Source organism: Pteropus medius, unplaced genomic scaffold, assembly GCF_902729225.1.
Source record: "Pteropus medius unplaced genomic scaffold, Ma_sr-lr_union100, whole genome shotgun sequence".
Classification (NCBI taxonomy): domain Eukaryota; kingdom Metazoa; phylum Chordata; class Mammalia; order Chiroptera; family Pteropodidae; genus Pteropus; species Pteropus medius.
Genome location: NW_024350324.1, coordinates 1,214,010 through 1,231,352, shown reverse-complemented (window position 1 = coordinate 1,231,352; position 17,343 = coordinate 1,214,010). Strand labels below are relative to the sequence as shown.

The 17,343-nt window shown below is 60.7% G+C and overlaps 2 protein-coding genes across 2 annotated transcripts in view; one reads left to right on the top strand and one right to left on the bottom strand.

Moving 5' to 3' along the window:
* Window positions 1-2,112: 2,112 nt before the first annotated feature.
* Window positions 2,113-4,123, top strand: TIMM13 (translocase of inner mitochondrial membrane 13). The gene is made up of 3 exons (XM_039839156.1): window positions 2,113-2,330; window positions 2,420-2,488; window positions 2,669-4,123. Exons 1-3 carry the CDS (start codon window positions 2,211-2,213, stop codon window positions 2,765-2,767), a joined length of 288 nt encoding a protein of 95 aa, XP_039695090.1. The 5' UTR covers window positions 2,113-2,210; the 3' UTR covers window positions 2,768-4,123.
* TMPRSS9 (transmembrane serine protease 9) overlaps window positions 3,582-17,343 on the bottom strand; it is a 20,577-nt gene continuing 6,815 nt past the window's right edge. Inside the window, exons 7-17 of the mRNA XM_039839157.1 lie at window positions 16,394-16,668; window positions 13,057-13,193; window positions 12,022-12,340; window positions 10,895-11,066; window positions 10,101-10,372; window positions 9,473-9,609; window positions 8,605-9,004; window positions 5,447-5,618; window positions 4,492-4,757; window positions 4,254-4,390; window positions 3,582-3,772 (exon numbers count right to left, since the gene is read on the bottom strand). Coding sequence (XP_039695091.1) covers window positions 3,611-3,772; window positions 4,254-4,390; window positions 4,492-4,757; window positions 5,447-5,618; window positions 8,605-9,004; window positions 9,473-9,609; window positions 10,101-10,372; window positions 10,895-11,066; window positions 12,022-12,340; window positions 13,057-13,193; window positions 16,394-16,668 — 2,449 coding nt within the window. The 3' untranslated portion in view covers window positions 3,582-3,610. The remainder of the gene's footprint in view (window positions 3,773-4,253; window positions 4,391-4,491; window positions 4,758-5,446; window positions 5,619-8,604; window positions 9,005-9,472; window positions 9,610-10,100; window positions 10,373-10,894; window positions 11,067-12,021; window positions 12,341-13,056; window positions 13,194-16,393; window positions 16,669-17,343) is intronic.

Below are 17,343 nucleotides of genomic sequence, written 5' to 3'. Positions count from 1 at the left end.
CACGCGATCATTTTCAAGCACCAGGCTTTGTCATAAGCGTCTGGGTCTTAATAGCAGACTTTATGGTTTTGAGTGACCAAAGGAGTTTGGAAACTGCCACAATTTCACCTAGAAACTCTTGTCCCATTTATCTTTAGTTAAACCGTCGCTTGTAACGATTTTAGATTACTTCCTGAACGTTTCACAAGACCTTAAAAAGCAATTAGCCATTATCTCTAAAGACAGGCCTGTTTTAATTTAACCAACAACCTTAAGCTAGTTTTTATTCACTGAAGACTGATTCTAGATCATGTGCACTTGAAAAGCAATTGGGTTAGTTTCCGTTATTTCTTCAATTCGTAGGAACGCTCATTTGCTTTAAATCAACCGAATAAGGCTCCTTTACAACCTGATTTGAAATTACAACTCAGTTTTGGCAGTACCTTCAGCTGCAGGTATATAATATATCTAACATACTTGCATGGACATATATAAACATACAGACAGCCCAATAACAAATCTCAAAAGAAAAATTGGACCCAAATAATGTTTCTGGCAGATGGAGCAAGTTATGGTTTTGCTCACATGGCCAAAATTTTGCATGCTGTGAGAATTCTTTTAAAGCTATTTTTAAAGTCAGTTTATAATCAATCAAAGAACCTGCTTTATCGTCTCTAAGAGACGAGATCATCTCCTTTACAGGTGGACTTGTCCACAAACAAACGAAGATGGATAAAACTAAGTTTCCTCTAAATTAATGCCGCCTCCCCCACTAAAAAACAACAACGAAGATGAAAAACAAGTGTGTGCAGTGAAGTTGGACAGCTGGGAAAGCAGAGAGTGGCCTCAGAACCAAACCCCGCGGGGGAGAGAGGATGGGAGGGGAAGAGGCCTCAGAAGTCACTTAAAATACGCATATCGCTCAGTTTTAGAGTTTTCAAGGCAGCAGTAAAAAAACGCTTCCCATTGTTTCTGGGAGGCATGGTATTTCCTTTGTCCTAACTGAGCGCATAAATAGACACGCGTTGGGACTTCAAAAGAACCCCAACTTGGCCAAGAAAGCTCGAGATCATCTTACGTGAGTTTTGCCCAGCAGCCCAGCTGATAGAAATTCTCTGGACTGCAATCTTTTTACATGTAATCAGCCAAAGTCCCCTCCATTGCCACCAGGAAGCGGGGGATAAACATGAGAATTTTAGGGCACGTGTTACCTATTTTGCACTCCAACGTATGGGTGGCGTCCCTCCTCCCCACTACCCTGTGCCCATAGGGGTGAGCATTCTCACATGCACCCTACTTATGAAAGCACCATTTCCAGTGCCTGCCCAGGTGTAGAAGCAGGGCTCAGGTTAGGTGGCTCAGGTAGCCCACGAACTGGAAAAACAGCCACGGAATTTAGCTGGCTTATTTAGAGCAGAGTGCCACCTATGTTCCCAATTGGTCCCTTCTTATGCAAATGAAGACTCCCAAATTCCCGCTGGATTGGTCAGCTTCATGCGCCTGATTGGTCAGTAAAGATACAAACGAGGATATAATTATGCAGCTCTGATTGGCTGGGGCAGTTCTTTAGCCCATTGGAAGACTTGGGATCCTAGGAGCTCTCTCAAAAGGATGCGGGGCTCAGGACCGCTGCGGGAGGGTGGCAGTTCAGTCGGCTGAACTTCCAGAATTGCCATGTCGGTGGATGGTCACGAATTGGGACCCAGTCAACCACTGAGGAGGCCTTCTTGGAAGGTATATTCTTTCTAGGGGTCGACTAGTGGGTAAGACCCACCCCCACTCACACACAGTAAAAAAAGCCCCACTGGCAGGTGTAGACAGGTTCCAACTCCTAACCTTCCCCGTTGCTACCCGCCACCCTAGTTCTCCGCCTTGTTTTTCCACGGAGCCTCCCACGTGGCCTGTGCCCCGCGTCACGGGTCGCCGCCGGTTCCTCCCGGCTCCATCGCCTCCGCAGCGCCAAGGCACACGCGCCGCCGGGGGCGGGGCCTGAGGGCTGAGTGACGGGTCCCGCGCGACCGGACCCCGCCCCGAGCCAGATCGTGGCCACGCCCCCGAAGTCCCGCCTGCGCACGCGCGGCGAGTCCCGCGGCCTTGTGGGAGTCAGAGTCCGGCCCGTCGCCCCGCCCCCGGCGCGCCCGGACTCCATTTGCCGTGGAGCCCTGGGAGGCCGGCTTCCGGCGCAGGTACGGGTCGGCGCACGCGGCCGCTGTCCGGTTGACTGCGGAGCCATGGAGGGCGGCTTCGGCTCGGATTTCGGGGGCTCCAGTGGCGGCAAGCTGGACCCGGGGCTCATCATGGAGCAGGTGAAGGTGCAGATCGCCGTGGCCAACGCACAGGAGCTCCTGCAGGTCCGGGGCCGGGCCGGGGGTGGGGGCCGAGGGCGGCGGGGTCCGCCGGGGGGCGGGCGTCGCGGCTGAGGGCTCGCGTTTCCCCACAGAGAATGACGGATAAGTGCTTCCGGAAGTGCATCGGGAAGCCGGGGGGCTCCCTGGACAATTCGGAGCAGGTGAGACCTGCGCGGTTGGCGGGCGTCGCGGGCCGGGACTCGGCGAAGGGCGTCTGCGCGTGCGCGGACTAACGGGGCGATGTGATGGGGCCGCTGCGCGTGCACAGTCGGCTGTCCCGGGTAGGGGGCGCCGGTCGTGGGGGAAGCCCGAACTAAGCCGCGCGCCCTTCCCGCTTCCAGAAGTGCATCGCCATGTGCATGGACCGGTACATGGACGCCTGGAACACCGTGTCCCGCGCCTACAACTCGCGACTGCAGCGGGAACGAGCCAACATGTGACCGGGACGCGCCGCCCCCGGCCCTGCCCCATTTCCATAAATGCGCTTTGTGAGGCGGGGGCCGGCGTGAGCGTACTGCCCAGCCCTTCGTTTATGAGGATGAGACTGGTGCTGGGACACTTGGGACTCTGCCGCCGCCCAACCCACCTCCCTACCGCCAGCAAGTGTAGCTGGAGACTTGGGGGGCTCTGGAACTTCCCGAAGTGCTGGCAGCGCGGTGGCACCTCCCCTGATGTGACCCGCTCAACCTCATGCCCAGGGCATAGAACCCTCACGGGGGCCTGGGGCCTGTGGTCAGACCGCACCTGAGCTGTGACCTGGGAGTGGGCCCACAAATAAATTGCTGAGGGGGGCGGAGAGAGCCCTGTGCATCTTCCCTGCAGGGGCCTCTGTGGGAGGAGTCCCTACTACCTGGGTCCCCTACCCAGACTGAGCCTCAGTCTCTGCCCGGCACCCCCCTTTCCCCTCTGTGCTGCTGGATGTTTTGGCCGACTGGGACTGCGTTCACACAAAAGGGAGCCTTGAACACGAGGCTGAACCCCCAGCCCCAAAGGTGGGGTTTGGGGGAAGTGGCCCTCCCTGAGCCCTTTCTCACCTCCCACACCCTCCCCCACCTCTGGGCCCTGGTGACCTCTAGGTGAGTGGTCTTCGCTGTGACATGGACGTGGTGAACCATCAAGCTCGGAACAAAGGGCTCTTTATTGGAGTAAAATATGCAGTAAAACTGCACCCTGCCACCTGCTGGCCCACCGCCCGCCACCTGGACCCCCCCTTGGGCTGGGTGGCCGGCCTGCATGCCTCTTGCCTTCACGTCTCCTCCCAGGCCTGGGCAGCCACTGTGCAGTCACTCCTGGATGTTCTGCCCGATCCAGCCTCTCACAGCTGCCACCCGGGTGTAGACGCCCGGGAAGTGGGGCCGCCCGCAGCCGTAGCCCCAGCTGGTGACCCCGGTTAGCACCCACCGACCGGATGGCTCCCGGCAGGCCAGGGGTCCCCCGGCGTCACCCTGAGCGGAGGAGGGGAAAGGTGCTCAGAGCAAGCCAGTGCTGCCACAGCTCTGACAGCCCTGGGGCCAAGGGCGGACTGGCCTAACCCTGGGTGGCTGGTCACGGGTGTCACGTGGGTTCCCTGTGTGACCCCAGGTAAGTGGCTACCCCTGTAAACCTCACTTTTATTATCTGAGAAATGGGTTGTGTCAGGAGAGGCTGTTTCATCTGGGTGGCAGATATTTTTGGTCCCCTAGCAGAACTGGGCCTCACTGCAGCCTGTGCGGGTCCCAACGCCGCAGGGCCCAGGGGAGGAGGGGGGACGACAGGCTCGTAACCGATGCCCAATAAACGGTCGAGTGAAACCTCCAGGTGGAGAAGGTGCCGTGTCTGATCCACTTGAGTTCGGCACGGGAAAGGGGCCTGGCCGGTGGGCCTGAGCGCCTTGTTCCCGGGACGATTGGGCCCCCGGCCCCGGTGTCAACCACAGAGTGCGCTCACCGAGCAGCTGTCCACGCCGCCCTGCGGGGAGCCGGCGCACAGCATGCGGCTGCTGATCTGCACCGGGTAGTAGCGGCGGCAGGCCTGCTCGCCCAGGAGGCGGACGGCCGCCTTCTGCAGCTGCCGCGCCATGGAGCCTGCAGGTGAGACGAGCCGGTGGGGGGCCGCGTGCGCCCTGGCCGGGGGCCCACCCGACTCCGCAGACCCCTGACTCCTGAGGGTGCGGGCCGCCGCCTACCTCCCTCGCGCACCGAGCCCCAGCCGGTGATGACGCAGCGCGTGCCGTCGCGAGGCCTGGGTGCGGGGTCGGGCAGGCAGATGGGCCGCACCAGGCGGCTGCGGCGCACGGGCGCCGCCAGCTCGAGCAGCGCCACGTCGTAGTCGAGCGTGTAGAGGTTGTAGAAGGGGTGCTTGTAGATGCGCGCCACACGCTCCAGCCGCCCGTCGGCGCCGCTCAGGAACGGCGTACCCAGGAAGGCCGCCCACTGCTTGGGGTCCCCGTAGCTGCGGGGCGCGTGGGGATACGCATTGGCCTGGTCCCCGGGCCGGGCCGGGCCACGCCATGCCCCTGCCCGCCTGGAGCTCTGTCCATGGCCTCGCCTGTGCCCCTACAGCAGATCGGGACTTGGGGCAGAGCACTTGACCTCTGGGCCTGGGTTGCTCAACTGCAAAGGGGACTAAGTCGTCCTCTGCTAGGACAGCGAGGGGGGCCCAGGCCCAAAATGCGCCAGTTGGGCAACGAGGTGGCACCACAAGCCGTCTGCACTGCTGCCCAGTATCAGGGCTCTGGGGGTCGCAGGGGCCCTGCCCATCCCTTCTGACCCCCGCGGGAGAGGCTGGTGTGTACACCCAGGAGCTGGGCGTCTCCGTGGGGGCAGGGCCCCCAAGAAGGGGACTCCTCAGTATGCAGCTTTGGGGGCTGGCGCCAAGTCCCGGGGCGGCGGGTCGAGGATGGAGAAGTCCTGCAGTTCCCCGGAGACCCCTGTCGCCAGCAGGCCTGGCCCTCCGCTGGGAGGGGCTGCGGCCCCGGGTTTGGTGGGGCCAGGGCATGGACTGGGTCCCACAGCCCTGAGTGGTCAGGCCCGGGGTGCTGGGTGGGCTGCACGGCGGAGGTGCCGGGGGGGCGGGGCACAATGTAGCAAGTGTTCAGGCCACAAATCTGACCCAGGGACCCACAGACGGGCCGGACTCACACGTCGAAGCAGTGCGCCGCAGACAGCAGCCACTTCTCGGCCACCAGCACGGCCCCGCAGCGGTGCTCCCGGCGCTGCAGCCACAGGCTCACCTGCCACGGCCACTCCCCGCGGCCCGCGGCGCTGCCGCCCACGATCCTAGTCAGCGCGGCCGCCGGCGCCAGGCCGCAGTCTGTGGGGAGGCGGGGCCGCGTCGGTGGGCACGTGAGGGGTGGGGGACCCGCACCAAGGATCACTGGCCCTGGTCCTCGGTCCCACAAACGCGCGCTTCTGGCCTTTTCTCAAATACTATTTCAGACGTGTGCGTGCGTGTGCGTGCGTGTGTCCTCTGACTTAGGCGGCGGGGTCACCCTCCTCCTTGCTGGGGGCCAGGACAGCGTCCCCTCCCACCGCTGCCACTTCATGGCCTCTCAGTCCCCCAGGAGCCAGGTTTTTCCTGCTGCCCTGGAGCCTCCCCGCACACCCAGGGCCACTGCCCAGGAGACCCTGCGGGTCCCACCAGCTCTTCCCAGACACCCTGTCTGGGCCCCGCCCCCCCCTACAGAGCAAGGGCGGTTTCACGAGGATGCTGAAGGGACCGCTCCCGCCAGGGACACTCCTACCACTCTCCCCAGCTGCTCCCACTGCCAAGTGCCTCCCCACTCCCACCAGGTCTGGGAGGGCCCCTTCTGCCACGCCTCAGCTGGCAGGAGAGAGGGGGGTGGGGCCACCTGGCCAGTTTCCCACATCCCTCAAGCCCACCTTCCTGACACCAGGGACGCTGCCCAGGCCATGCAGGCAGGGGCAACTCCCATATGGGCATCTCCTGGAGACACTGCCTGCAGTGGACACTGCTGGACCTTCCTCCTCTGGGCCCCCCAAGTGGCTCCCAGCAGCCACCAGAAGAGGGAAAGTCACCAGGCTGGAGGCCTGGCCGGGACACAGCCGCCGGGGAGCGAATGAGAAATGGTGCTTCTCCCCAAATGCCTCCCATTGTAACGTGTCCAGCACCCAGGACGCCGTGCGGGGGCCGTGTGCCCTCGCCCCAGGCCAGCCCCCAGGAGACAGGGCCCGGGCCCTCCGAGCCCTTCACGCCCACGTCCAGGCACTTGGCACGGGTCTGCTTTGCCCTGAGCCATCAAAACTGCTTGATCTCAAAGTCACCTACACCCGCCTGTGCCCCCGGGCCCGCGACAGCCGCCTTCCTTGGCTTGGCCAGCTGGCCCTGTCCTCTGGTTGCCTTGGTGCAAAGAGCCCATAAACCTGTGCTGTTCGGGTCTGTGTCTGGGTGACCCAGACCCATGGGGCCAGGACACAGGGTGATGTGCAGGAAAGACAGAAACCCCCTGGTGACCCATCACAGAGGTCATGCTGGGGCTGTGGGACCGGGGATGGTTCTCCCAAGTCCTCTTTCCCGGTGTTATGTCAGGCACACCTGCCACCCGGACCTGAAGGAGCCCCACGCCCACGGCAGAAGCACTTCCTCCTACTGACCCCTGCTCGCGTGGCTGTTCTGTCGCTCCAGACCAAGACGGGGTGGGGGTTCACGCACACGCACCCATGCACACCTACGCGCACCCATGGTGCACCCACACACAACCACACACGTCCACGCACACCTACACGCAACCCACGACACACACCTAAGGGTACACCCATGCATATTCACATGTACCTAAGTGGTATGCCTATGGAGTACCTACTCACACTTAAGGCACTCCACGGGCGCACTTCCACGCACCCCATGGCGCACTCCACACACACTCCACAGCGCATCTATGCAATACCCATGCACAATTCCACACACCACACATACTTCCACGCGATACCGACAAGACAATTTACACGCATTCCACGTACACTCACAACCCACGGGCGCACTCCACATACCTCACGGCACGCCTATGTGCAACTCCACGGCACGCCTCACACACAATCCCACGCATACTACCCACACAATACCTAATAATACCTAATGCCATTACCCACATCGCGCACTCCATGACACACTCCATGGTACAATACCTATGCACATTCACATGTACTCATGGCATGCTCTATGGAGTACCTACTCACACTCTAGCACTCCACGCGTACCTTGCACGCATACCTAATGCATAATTCCCACACACCACACATACCCACGCATACTCACGCTATCACCCCACACGCAACCTACATGACACACCCATGGTACACCTATGCACATTCACATGTACCTGCTGGCATGCTCATGGAGTACCCACGTATACTCCACGTACCCACGGCACGCCCCACACACAACTCCACGCACACACCCACACACTCTACTATACCTACACACCACACACACTAATGCCATTACCTACACGCAACTTCATGACACACCATGGTAATAATACCCATGCACATTCACATGTACTCCATGGTATGCCTTATGGAGTACTTCCATGCCAAGCACTCCCGCCCACACCCCCACGGTGCACTCCATACATACCCATGTACACCTTACGTACCCACGGCACACCCACATGCACCCATGGCACGCAGAGCCAGAGTGCTTTCTTTGTAGCCCCTGGACGCTGCTGATGTAGGCTCGGTGTGGGCCCTGGGACACCGCCTGTGTGTGGGACACCCCTGTGTGTGGGACACCGCCTGTGTGTGGGACACCACCTGTGTGTGGGCCACCGCCTGTGTGCGGTGGGGCTCTGTTTCCGCCACAGGCGCGGCAGCCTCACTTCCGAGCTGGGAGCGCGCCGACAGACGTGAGCACGGGGGGCTCAGGCACACATTCTCTCGACGTCTCCACCAGCCAGCCAGGCTGCCCTCAGCCGCAGCGGGACCCAGCCCTGTCCCCCAAAGTCCATAAGTCGCAGCCCTGACTCCAGCACCTCAGAAGGTGACTGTTGGGAAATGGGTCTTTACAGGGCTGATTGAGGTAAAATGAGGTCACCGGGCTGGACCCTGGCCCAACACGACTGGGGCCTTCTCAGGAGAGACGAGGACACAGACGCGGAGGATGACCGTGAGGACATTGGGGAGGGGGATGGCAGTGCCCACTTGCCGAGGAGGGGGCCCTCTGGGGCTGGAGAGAGCCACGTCTGTCATTTAAGCCCCGACTGCGGGACGTTGACAGCAGCCCTCGCCTACTGACTCGGGACCCCTGCCGCCCGCAGGTGTCACTCCATTCCTCCCAGTACCTGGTAGCTGGGAGCCCATGGTGGTCCACGGGGACTTTGGAGGTGGCGTCTGCCCCCTAGCAGTGGTGCTCACGGCGGTGGCAGGCCTGGTGGCAGGTGGGCTCGTTGCTCTGCTGGTGGCCCAGAGGGCGGGCCTGCTGGCCGTGACCCCCGGGACCGTGATGCCAGCTGTCGTGCTGGTGGCATGGCTGGTGGTGGCAGGTGTCCTCGTGGTGGACGGGACAGGTGTGGGGAGGGTGTGGGAGGACATGGTGTCCAGGATCCAGTCCTTCAGCCTGGCGATTCGAACGTACACGCCGGGTCTCTTGGCCTGAGCACAGCCGATACCCCAGCTGACAATCCCCGCCAGATAAAACACACCAGGGGTCTCCTCGCAGGCCAGCGGTCCCCCGGAATCGCCCTCAAATAGAAGGAAAGAGGGCTGGCGGTGACCACCTGGCACCTTCCCTCCCGAGTCCCCACATGGGTGCAGCAGAAGGACACAGCTCGGCCACAGGGACCAACCCCCACAGCCCGGCGCCCGCCTCCCCAGGAGCGAATGCCTGCTCCCCCGCTGGACAGCTGGTCCCACGTGTGCTGACCCGTGGCCAGCTTCTTCTCAGTTAACGTTTACTGTGCATCGTTTCAAATCAGCACGCGTGGCTCTGCGTGGATGCACCGCACTCGTAAACTGCTCCCTCGTGCTCTGCGTGGACGAACCACAGTCTCTGAGTCACGCGTTTCGAGACACTGGGTTCGTCTCCGAATTTCCCCTGCTCTGCGGACTCCGCTGTACCGCAAGTCCCTGCCTGCCCTCCCCGCGGCCAGGGGAAGGGTGCGGGCGCTGGGTCTGCAGGCCGCCCGGTCCCCTGGGTCCCCTGCGTGCTACCTGGCAGGAGTCCACCTGGCCCTCCAGGAAGCCGGCGCAGAGCATCCGGTCCGTGAGGGAGAAGTTGTAGAGGGCGCTGCATGCCTTCTGGTCTATGATGCCCACAGACGCCCGCTGGAGAGCGTCTGGCTTCGTCGCTGCGGGGACAGGGGACCCCAGCCGTGGCAACAACCCGAGAGGAAGGTGCCACCAACCCCACTCTGCAGACGGGACGCTGAGGCTCCCGGTGGTGCAGGGAAACTGGGTCCCATCGTGAGAAGGCCGGGCGCCCAGCATCCCAGCTCCGAGCCCTAAGATCTCGCTACTGTCCCCAAGCGGATTCCCTAGCGCCTCGGGTGATCTGCAGAGAGGCCACTCTGAGGTCTCAGAGGAAGCATCAGCTCCTGGAGGCTCTGCAGGGTACAGCACGAGGGCCTCCAAACTTTTTCTAGAAAGGGCCACAGAGTGAGTATTTTCGGCCTTGTGGGCAGGAAAGCAGTCAGGGCCATCTGTAAGCGAAGGAGCACGGCCGTGTGCCGGTAAAACTTCATGGAACGCAGTTGCGTCGGGCCGTGGGCCGGAGTTGGGAGCCCGGAGGACTGCGGGGCGAGTGGTCTGCGGGGGAGCAGAGGCCCCGCCGAGGACTCACCGTTTCCCTCCTGCGTGCTGCCCCACCCGGAGATCATGCACTTGCGGCCCGCGGGGAACTTCTGGGTGGCCAAGGGCAGGCAGATGGGCTGGACATACTTGCCGAAGACCAGGGGCCGGGCCAGCTCCAGGACAGCCGCGTCGAAGTCCAGGATGCCGGCATTGTACTGGGGGTGCAGCACTGCCCGCTTGAGCCCCATTTTCACCGGGCTCCCGCCAATGCCCGAGAGGGACACGGTGCCCAGGTGGGCCCGCACCAGCTCCACCTTCGTGCTGCCGACAAGGGGGAGCTCAGACACCCCTGCTGCCCCTGCAGGGCCCACATTCTGGGGGGGCACACGGCTGCTCCCCCAGAGCAACCCCAGGCTGGGACACCAGGGCCAGTCAGGGAGTCGGCCCGGCCACACGAAAGGCAATTACGGCTTATGACTCTCAGTGCTCGATGTCGTCTGGCTTGTGGCAAAGGGGTAGAGCACTTGTCACCCCCTGAGTTAGCTCCTATTTGTCCCCCAAAGACCAGCTCAACAGACTGTACCCCAGAACCTGCAACTCAGGCCCGGGCCCTTGAGATGGCTCCTTCAGGTCCCCCACTTCTCCTTCATGCTCCCCGCTCTCATTTGTAGTCGGACATTCGAACACCCCAGTGTGGGGCGGGGGCCGGGGGGCTGCCTCTGCCGTGGCCGCCCGATCTCGCAGATGGCCACGTGCTTGGTCGTAAGGGGTCTCTGAACGCACGGGGCCCTGACGGGGCTGGGGGCCCGGCGATGCGGGGCGGGGGACCGAGGCGAGCCTTACTGGTTGAAGCAGTGGGCAGCCGAGAGCAGCCAGCGGTCCCCCACCACGGTGGCCCCGCAGAAGTGCCGCGAGCCTTCCTTCAGGCTGGCCTGCCAGGGCACCTCCCCCGCAGCCGCCCCGAACCCGCCCACGATGCGGGCGGGCTTCTCCAGTGCCGGCCTGGCCCCGCACTCTGAGTGACAATAGAGAAGGGAGAAGGGTCTGGGCGCTTTAGGTCAGAGTGAGCACCTGGGCCTAGAGGGACCTTGGGACACGGGGGGGACACGTCCTGGCTCTGGCTGAGCCGGAGCAAATCACCCCAGTATACAGACGAATAAATGGAAGCTTAAAGGTATCCTAGGGTCCCATTCAATTATGTGGCACAGCCAGGGCACGTAGGTTAAACAGAGGAAGATAACTATAATGTGCACCCCCCACCCCCTCAGCCTAAGCCCACCAGACACACCCGCGGCCCCTGAGGTCAGGTTTACGGCTGGCTGCAGCGGGGGCCACACCCCGGGACCATGGGGGCTCACCAAACAAAGGATCAGGTTATCATGGGATCTGGGGACGGGGTGGGAAGCAGGTGACATCTGCGTGAAGCCGAGTTTTGAGGGGCTCAGAGCACTGCGGGTTGTGGCATCATAAGGGAGGATCCGGGTTGTATATGAGGCGTGACTAATTTTATACTAGGTGCGTGTCACCACAATTTACAAAAAAATGAAGCGACAAAACCAGATAAGCTGATTTCACTCTTCCTGTAGAAAAAGCCACACGCAAGCACGTCTAGGACGTTTTTGAAAAAACAAGAAGAGAGGTGAGGGCTCTCGATCTGAAAACACACACGCGCGCTGCACGTAGTGTGCCTGCCAGGACGCCCCCGGACACGCAACATTAGTCTCCCACCCACCCCCGGTCCCGCAGCCGCGGCCACGAGCCTCTCGGTGACCGTCAGGGTGTCTGTGTTGCCCCTCTGCTGGATTTGCCACCCAGTAAATCTGAAGGACGGCCACCGTGTCTGCCTGGGCGCACGACAGACGTCACTAATCGATCACCCGTCTCCACCCCACGGAGCGCTTCGGGAAGCCAGCACCACCCCATGCGCCCTGCGGCGGGGCACCCGTGCTGCCCATCTCCCCAGGAGATACCTGGCGGCTTAGAGGTGGTCGCTGAATCAACAGGTGCGGAGCTGGGGGCCAGCGAGGCTTGGGTGGGGGTGCCCACCACCTGGCTCTCGGGGCTGGTGGGCCCGGCGGTGCTGGGGGTGGCGGGGGCAGGCGCCACTGTGGGGGACAGAGGCTTGCTTGCCGTGGCGATTGCCTCGAGGATCCAGTCCCGCAGCTTGGTTACCCGGGCGTAGACCCCCGGCCGCCGGGCTTCCGCACAGCCAATGCCCCAGCTGACGATGCCGGCCAGGAAAAACCTGCCCGACGGCTCCTCGCAGACCAGGGGGCCTCCCGAGTCACCCTGGGAGACAGGGACATGCCCTCAGGGGGAGTCAGGGCCCCCGGGCTCAGCCCCAAATCCTAGAGCTGCAGGGACAGAGAAGGCACCCTGGACGGGCCCGCTCCATGTGGGCTCATGAGAAAATGGGCCGAGAGGTCACACCCCAGAACTTCAGTCCCCTCCCCTGTATGGACGGTCAGACCTCGGGACCTTTAAGAGCTCTCTCAGGTCTGCCCCTGGCAGCTAAACACCCAGCCCCGATCGGCGCCCCCTCCGCCCAGTCCCAGCGGGTCTCCGGTCCCAGTGGGTCCCAGTGGGTCACCCTCCCTTGGTGAGGGTGACAGTACGGCCGCCCTGCCGGAGCCGCAGACATCTCACTGGCGGCTGCAGACTCCTCCGGACGTGCCTGGCCTGCCCTCGCCCACCCCGACCTGTGACGCTCGGCGCTCACACCCAGCTCACCTGGACTCGCTCTCAGACACAGGCACCTTCTCACGGCCGCTCATGGCCAAGGTTTCGAGCGGGGGGCTGGTTCGGTGGCACCCCGAGCATGGGCAGCAGTCTCTCCCTGCCCACCCCCCGCCCCCCTCCAGGCTTTACAAAGAGCAAAGCATGAAGCAGGGGACGTCCTGGACGTGGACCAGAAATTGAGAACGCTCTCTTCTGCTCTGGGAGAGGGTGGCCGCTGGGTGGAAACCCCGGGGGCCCTCCCCAGCAGCCCTGCGGGCGGGGCTCACCTGGCAGGAATCCACCTTGCCACCCAGGTAGCCGGCACACACCATCCGGTCCGTGAGCGAGTGGCCGTACAGGCTGGCGCACAGCGCCTGGTCCAGCAGCTCCACAGTGGCCTTCTGCAGCATCTCTGGCTTGACCACTGCCAAGGACCGGGGAGACCAGCGGGTGAGTGTTCCAGGGCCCCGGGCGGTCCCCCCGAGCCAAGAGCCTACAGGGCCACACCCCTCTGCGCCTCAGTTGCCCTAGTGGCTAGCAGAGCGGCCGGCTGCAGCAGCGGCCTCAGAGACTGGCACACAGTAAGCGCCCCACAAACGCCCACCGAAGGGAACGCTCTCTGCCGGGTCAGCTCAGAGGAGTCCGGGTTCACACCTCGAGGCTGGGCTCCCCGCCTCCCCTCCCCTCCTCTGCCACCGCTGACTCACTGGCCCTGGCGGCTGGAGCCTCTTTTAGCCCAGCAGCCAGTGCCTCTGGGTAAACATTAAGTCACATTATATCATGTTTTTTCCCCCCCTCAAACCCTCCCGGGCATTTACCCCTGGCCCAGCCTAAACGCCCAGATCAGGACCGCCTACCCCAGGGCCTTTGCACACGCCGCTCCAGCTGCCCAACACGCTTGTCCCTTCAGAGCTGCCAGGCTTCCCCCTCCTGACCACCTGCTTACGGCTGGACCCGCCTCCCACCCCATCCCTTGTTATTTCTCTCCACTGCGTTCGTCATCATCTGTCACCTGTTGAGGATTTTCTGCCCCTAGAATTGCCATGTCCATTACAGTAGCCGCCGGCCACGTGTCGCTATTTAAATATAGATTTAAATGCTTTCTAATGAAATGACATCTAAGATAGGTTCTCGGTCATACCAGCCAGGTCCCACGGGTCCCCGTAGCTTCTGGTTACGCTATAGAGCAGTGGACACATAACCTTGTGTGATGTGTGTCTGCTTAAAGATGCCTTATTTAACATACATTTGTCAAAAGAAATAAAGATAGCTTAGTGCGGTCAGTTTTAAAATCCTCAGGGAGAAGCCCTTCTGTTGGTGACCATAGAAAAGGAAACAGGCATCGAGAGTACACTCTCTGGAAGGAACCAAAAGGGTGGAGGTGACAGAGGCTCTGTTCATCCCTCTGGCGACCAAATCAAACTCGTGATGGAAACAAGGAGCAGCAGCAAGGAAAAATCGCCTGGGATCTCGATGAACAAGCCACACAACTAGGGAGAAGTCCAAGACAGCACCCCGCAAGGACAGAAGGCAGGATGGGGCGAGGACGCGGGGCAGACCGGTCCCCGAGCAGCTGAGCGGGACGGAGGCCTCGGCAGCAGCAGACGCCTCTTAAAGGGGCCGCGACCGTGAGCAGATTTTCGCAGTGACAGACCTGCTCGGTCTGAGCACCAGTACCCGTTTGGCCGTGCAGGGGGCACCAGGGACATACAGGGAGACGCTGTCGGAGTGGGGGCCCAGGGGAGACTCGCTCTGTCCGGAAGAGCCGGCGGTACCCTTTGTTCCCTGTTGATCCCTCCCCACCCCGTCCCAGTCCGTGGACACAGTGCCGCCATAGCTGTGATGTCATCAAACTGGATAACAGAGGTCACTCCACCCAGAGGAGTCTCCGAAACCTCGCCTCCCCCAACTCACCACCCAAGCCACATAGAGGTGTGTCCTCGGCAAGTCAGGTGCTCCTTGCTGAGCAGCAGCCTAGACTCACACTGGTGGAGGCAGCTGGCCTCGGTTTCCAGTGTGGCCTTTTGAGGCAATTATAAGCGTAGCATCGGTGGATTTTGCTTGCTGAATCTTAACAGATGGCCCCAGAGGGGTAGAGGATTGGGCTAAACTTGGCCTGCAGCTGAACCCCTCTCAGGACTGTGCCACTGGACACCTTTGTCACAAAACCTCCCGCACTAATAAGACCGGGAGACTCGGGAGCTCTGCTTAGTACATAGAAACAAACAGACACGGAATGGCAGCCACAATGGGAAGACAAAGAAGCAGAAACCATATGAGAGAACAGAACAGAGATCCAGATATAATGGAGTCAAGTCATCTAATAGGTGCAGAGTTCAAAACACTGGTTATAAAGATGCTCAATGAACTTCGGGGACGGGTAGAGAACTCCAACAAAGAGATAAAAAAATAAAAATGGAAATGGAAATTATAAAAGGGAACCAGTCTGAAATGAAGAACACATGATCTGAGATGAGAAGTATATTAAATGGAATAAACAAAGTAATAAACAGAGTGAATAAAGAAAAGGATCAAACGCCCAATCTCGAGGACGGGAAAAGTCAAGGACACGCGATCAGAATGGCAAGAGATAAGATGCCAAGATTTTGAAGATAACTTAAGGAGCATATGCACACAATGAGAACCTCGACAACATAAAAAAAGACATAGAAACCATAAAAAAGAACCAGACAGAAATGAGGACTACCATAACCGAAATGGAGACTACATTAGAGGATTTGACAGTGGATTGGATGAAGCAGAAGACTGAATCAGCGAATTGGAACACAAGGTAGCAGAAAACGCCCAATCGGAACAACGAAAAAAGAATTAAAAAAATAAAAATGAAGATAAACAGGGCCGCTTGAAAATGGAGCCTGAGCTGCCGTCCCAGAGGAACGGCCTTGCGCATCTCATGCCTCAAACCCTTGGGGTGTGACAACAGGACAAAGTCACCTTTGCACGAGGCCTGAGCAACCCTGTGTCCCAAAGAACCGTTTGCTAAGATAACAAAGTACACATTATGGCTATGGGACCGATGACTGCAGAATGGAAAATTAAAAACATTGTTTACGATTAGTGTCACTATGTTATGTTTCTGCACCAAAGTTTCGCCTTCCTTCTACGGTGTAATTGTCCCCTTCCCTTCCTCATAAACACCTGCTGCCTCTGGCTCCTAAAGGACACATTACTGGGGTTTCCGCCTCGGTCCGCGCCTCTCCAGTACCTGTTCTGATCTCAAATGAACGCTCATCGCCTCTCGCTTTTACTTTTAGGTCGAGGTACGGCTGATGCATTCACACTGAAACCTAACACGTATTTTTGTCACGAGGGACGCTCGCCAGCGCGTCAGCTCTACGCTGGGGGCCGTTTCAGAGCGAGACCCGCTGCAAAAACCCAAGGATACAGAAAACATGGCAGTAAATAGACTGTGAAAAGGACCCTGGTGTGTGCTCTGAGCTGAAACGAGAAGGCAGACGTCGCCTGGTTCCAGCTCCCATGCGTCGCCATGCGATGCGAGATTGCCGCGGGCACCCATCTAGGATGCGCGCGCGGGGGCGCGGGGGCGCGGGGACCTGGGCTGGGGGCGGCGGACAGGGTGCGGGGCGGGCGCGGGGCGCTTACGGAAGTCCTCCCGGAGGTAGCCCCAGCCCGAAATCAGGCACTTGCTCCGCGGCGGGAAGGCGTGCGACGCGGCGGGCAGGCACACAGGCTGGACGTGCCGGCTCAAGGGCAGCGGGCTGCGCAGCCGCAGCACCGCCACGTCGAAGTCCGCCGTGTCCGCGTTGTAGGCGGGGTGCGTGATGACCTGGGCCACGCGGGCGCGCACCGCGCTGGCCTCCGAGCCGCTGAGCCTTGTCGTGCCGGCGTAGGCCACCCACTCGGCCGGGCCTTGGAACCTGCGGGGCGAGCGGAGCGCAGCTGCCGGGCCCCTGCGCACGCAGCCTGCAGCCAGGACGGCCAGAGAGCACGCGGCGAAGGTTAGGGGGCGCCCCCAAACTCGGTCATCCAGACGGATGACGCCTTTAAACAACACCGTCAAAAATCACAACGCAGAAACATAAAATGTCCCGGGGCGGCGATGAGCAACATCTTAGACGAGGGCAAATCCGACGGGCAGCGGTGTTAAGGGTACAGAGTGGCCGGTCCACGCGCGGGAGTATCACCCCGCCCTGCAAAGGACCGTGTCCTGGCGCCTGCCACAGCGGCGATGGACCTGCGGACACTGTGCTCGGTGACACGAGCCACACACTAGCCACGTCCCGTGGGACCTCACTCGCGGGAGGTCCCCGGAGGAGTCAGATTCGGAGACGGAAAGTGGATGGTGGGTGACGGGCTGGGGGAGTGGAGGGGAGTGTGTAACAGGGACAGTGTCAGCGTGGGACGAGGAGGAAGTCCTGGAGGTGGACGGCCGGGACGGCTGCGCGACCTGTGAGTGTGCCTAAGGCCGCTGAGCTGTAATGGTTAAAATGGTAAATTTATGTTATGTATATTTTATCGTTTAAAAAAAATTTTTTTTAAAAAGGAGTGTCTTCAGATTCGACCAACACAATAAGAGAGAAAGAAGAAAAAAC

Bases quoted from the DNA above. Each gene is read 5' to 3' on its own strand.
- TIMM13 (XM_039839156.1), top strand. From the start codon at position 2,211: ATGGAGGGCGGCTTCGGCTCGGATTTCGGGGGCTCCAGTGGCGGCAAG. The intron at 2,331-2,419 runs GTCCGGGGCCGG...GTTTCCCCACAG, and splicing joins ACGCACAGGAGCTCCTGCAG to AGAATGACGGATAAGTGCTT. The intron at 2,489-2,668 runs GTGAGACCTGCG...TCCCGCTTCCAG, and splicing joins CCCTGGACAATTCGGAGCAG to AAGTGCATCGCCATGTGCAT.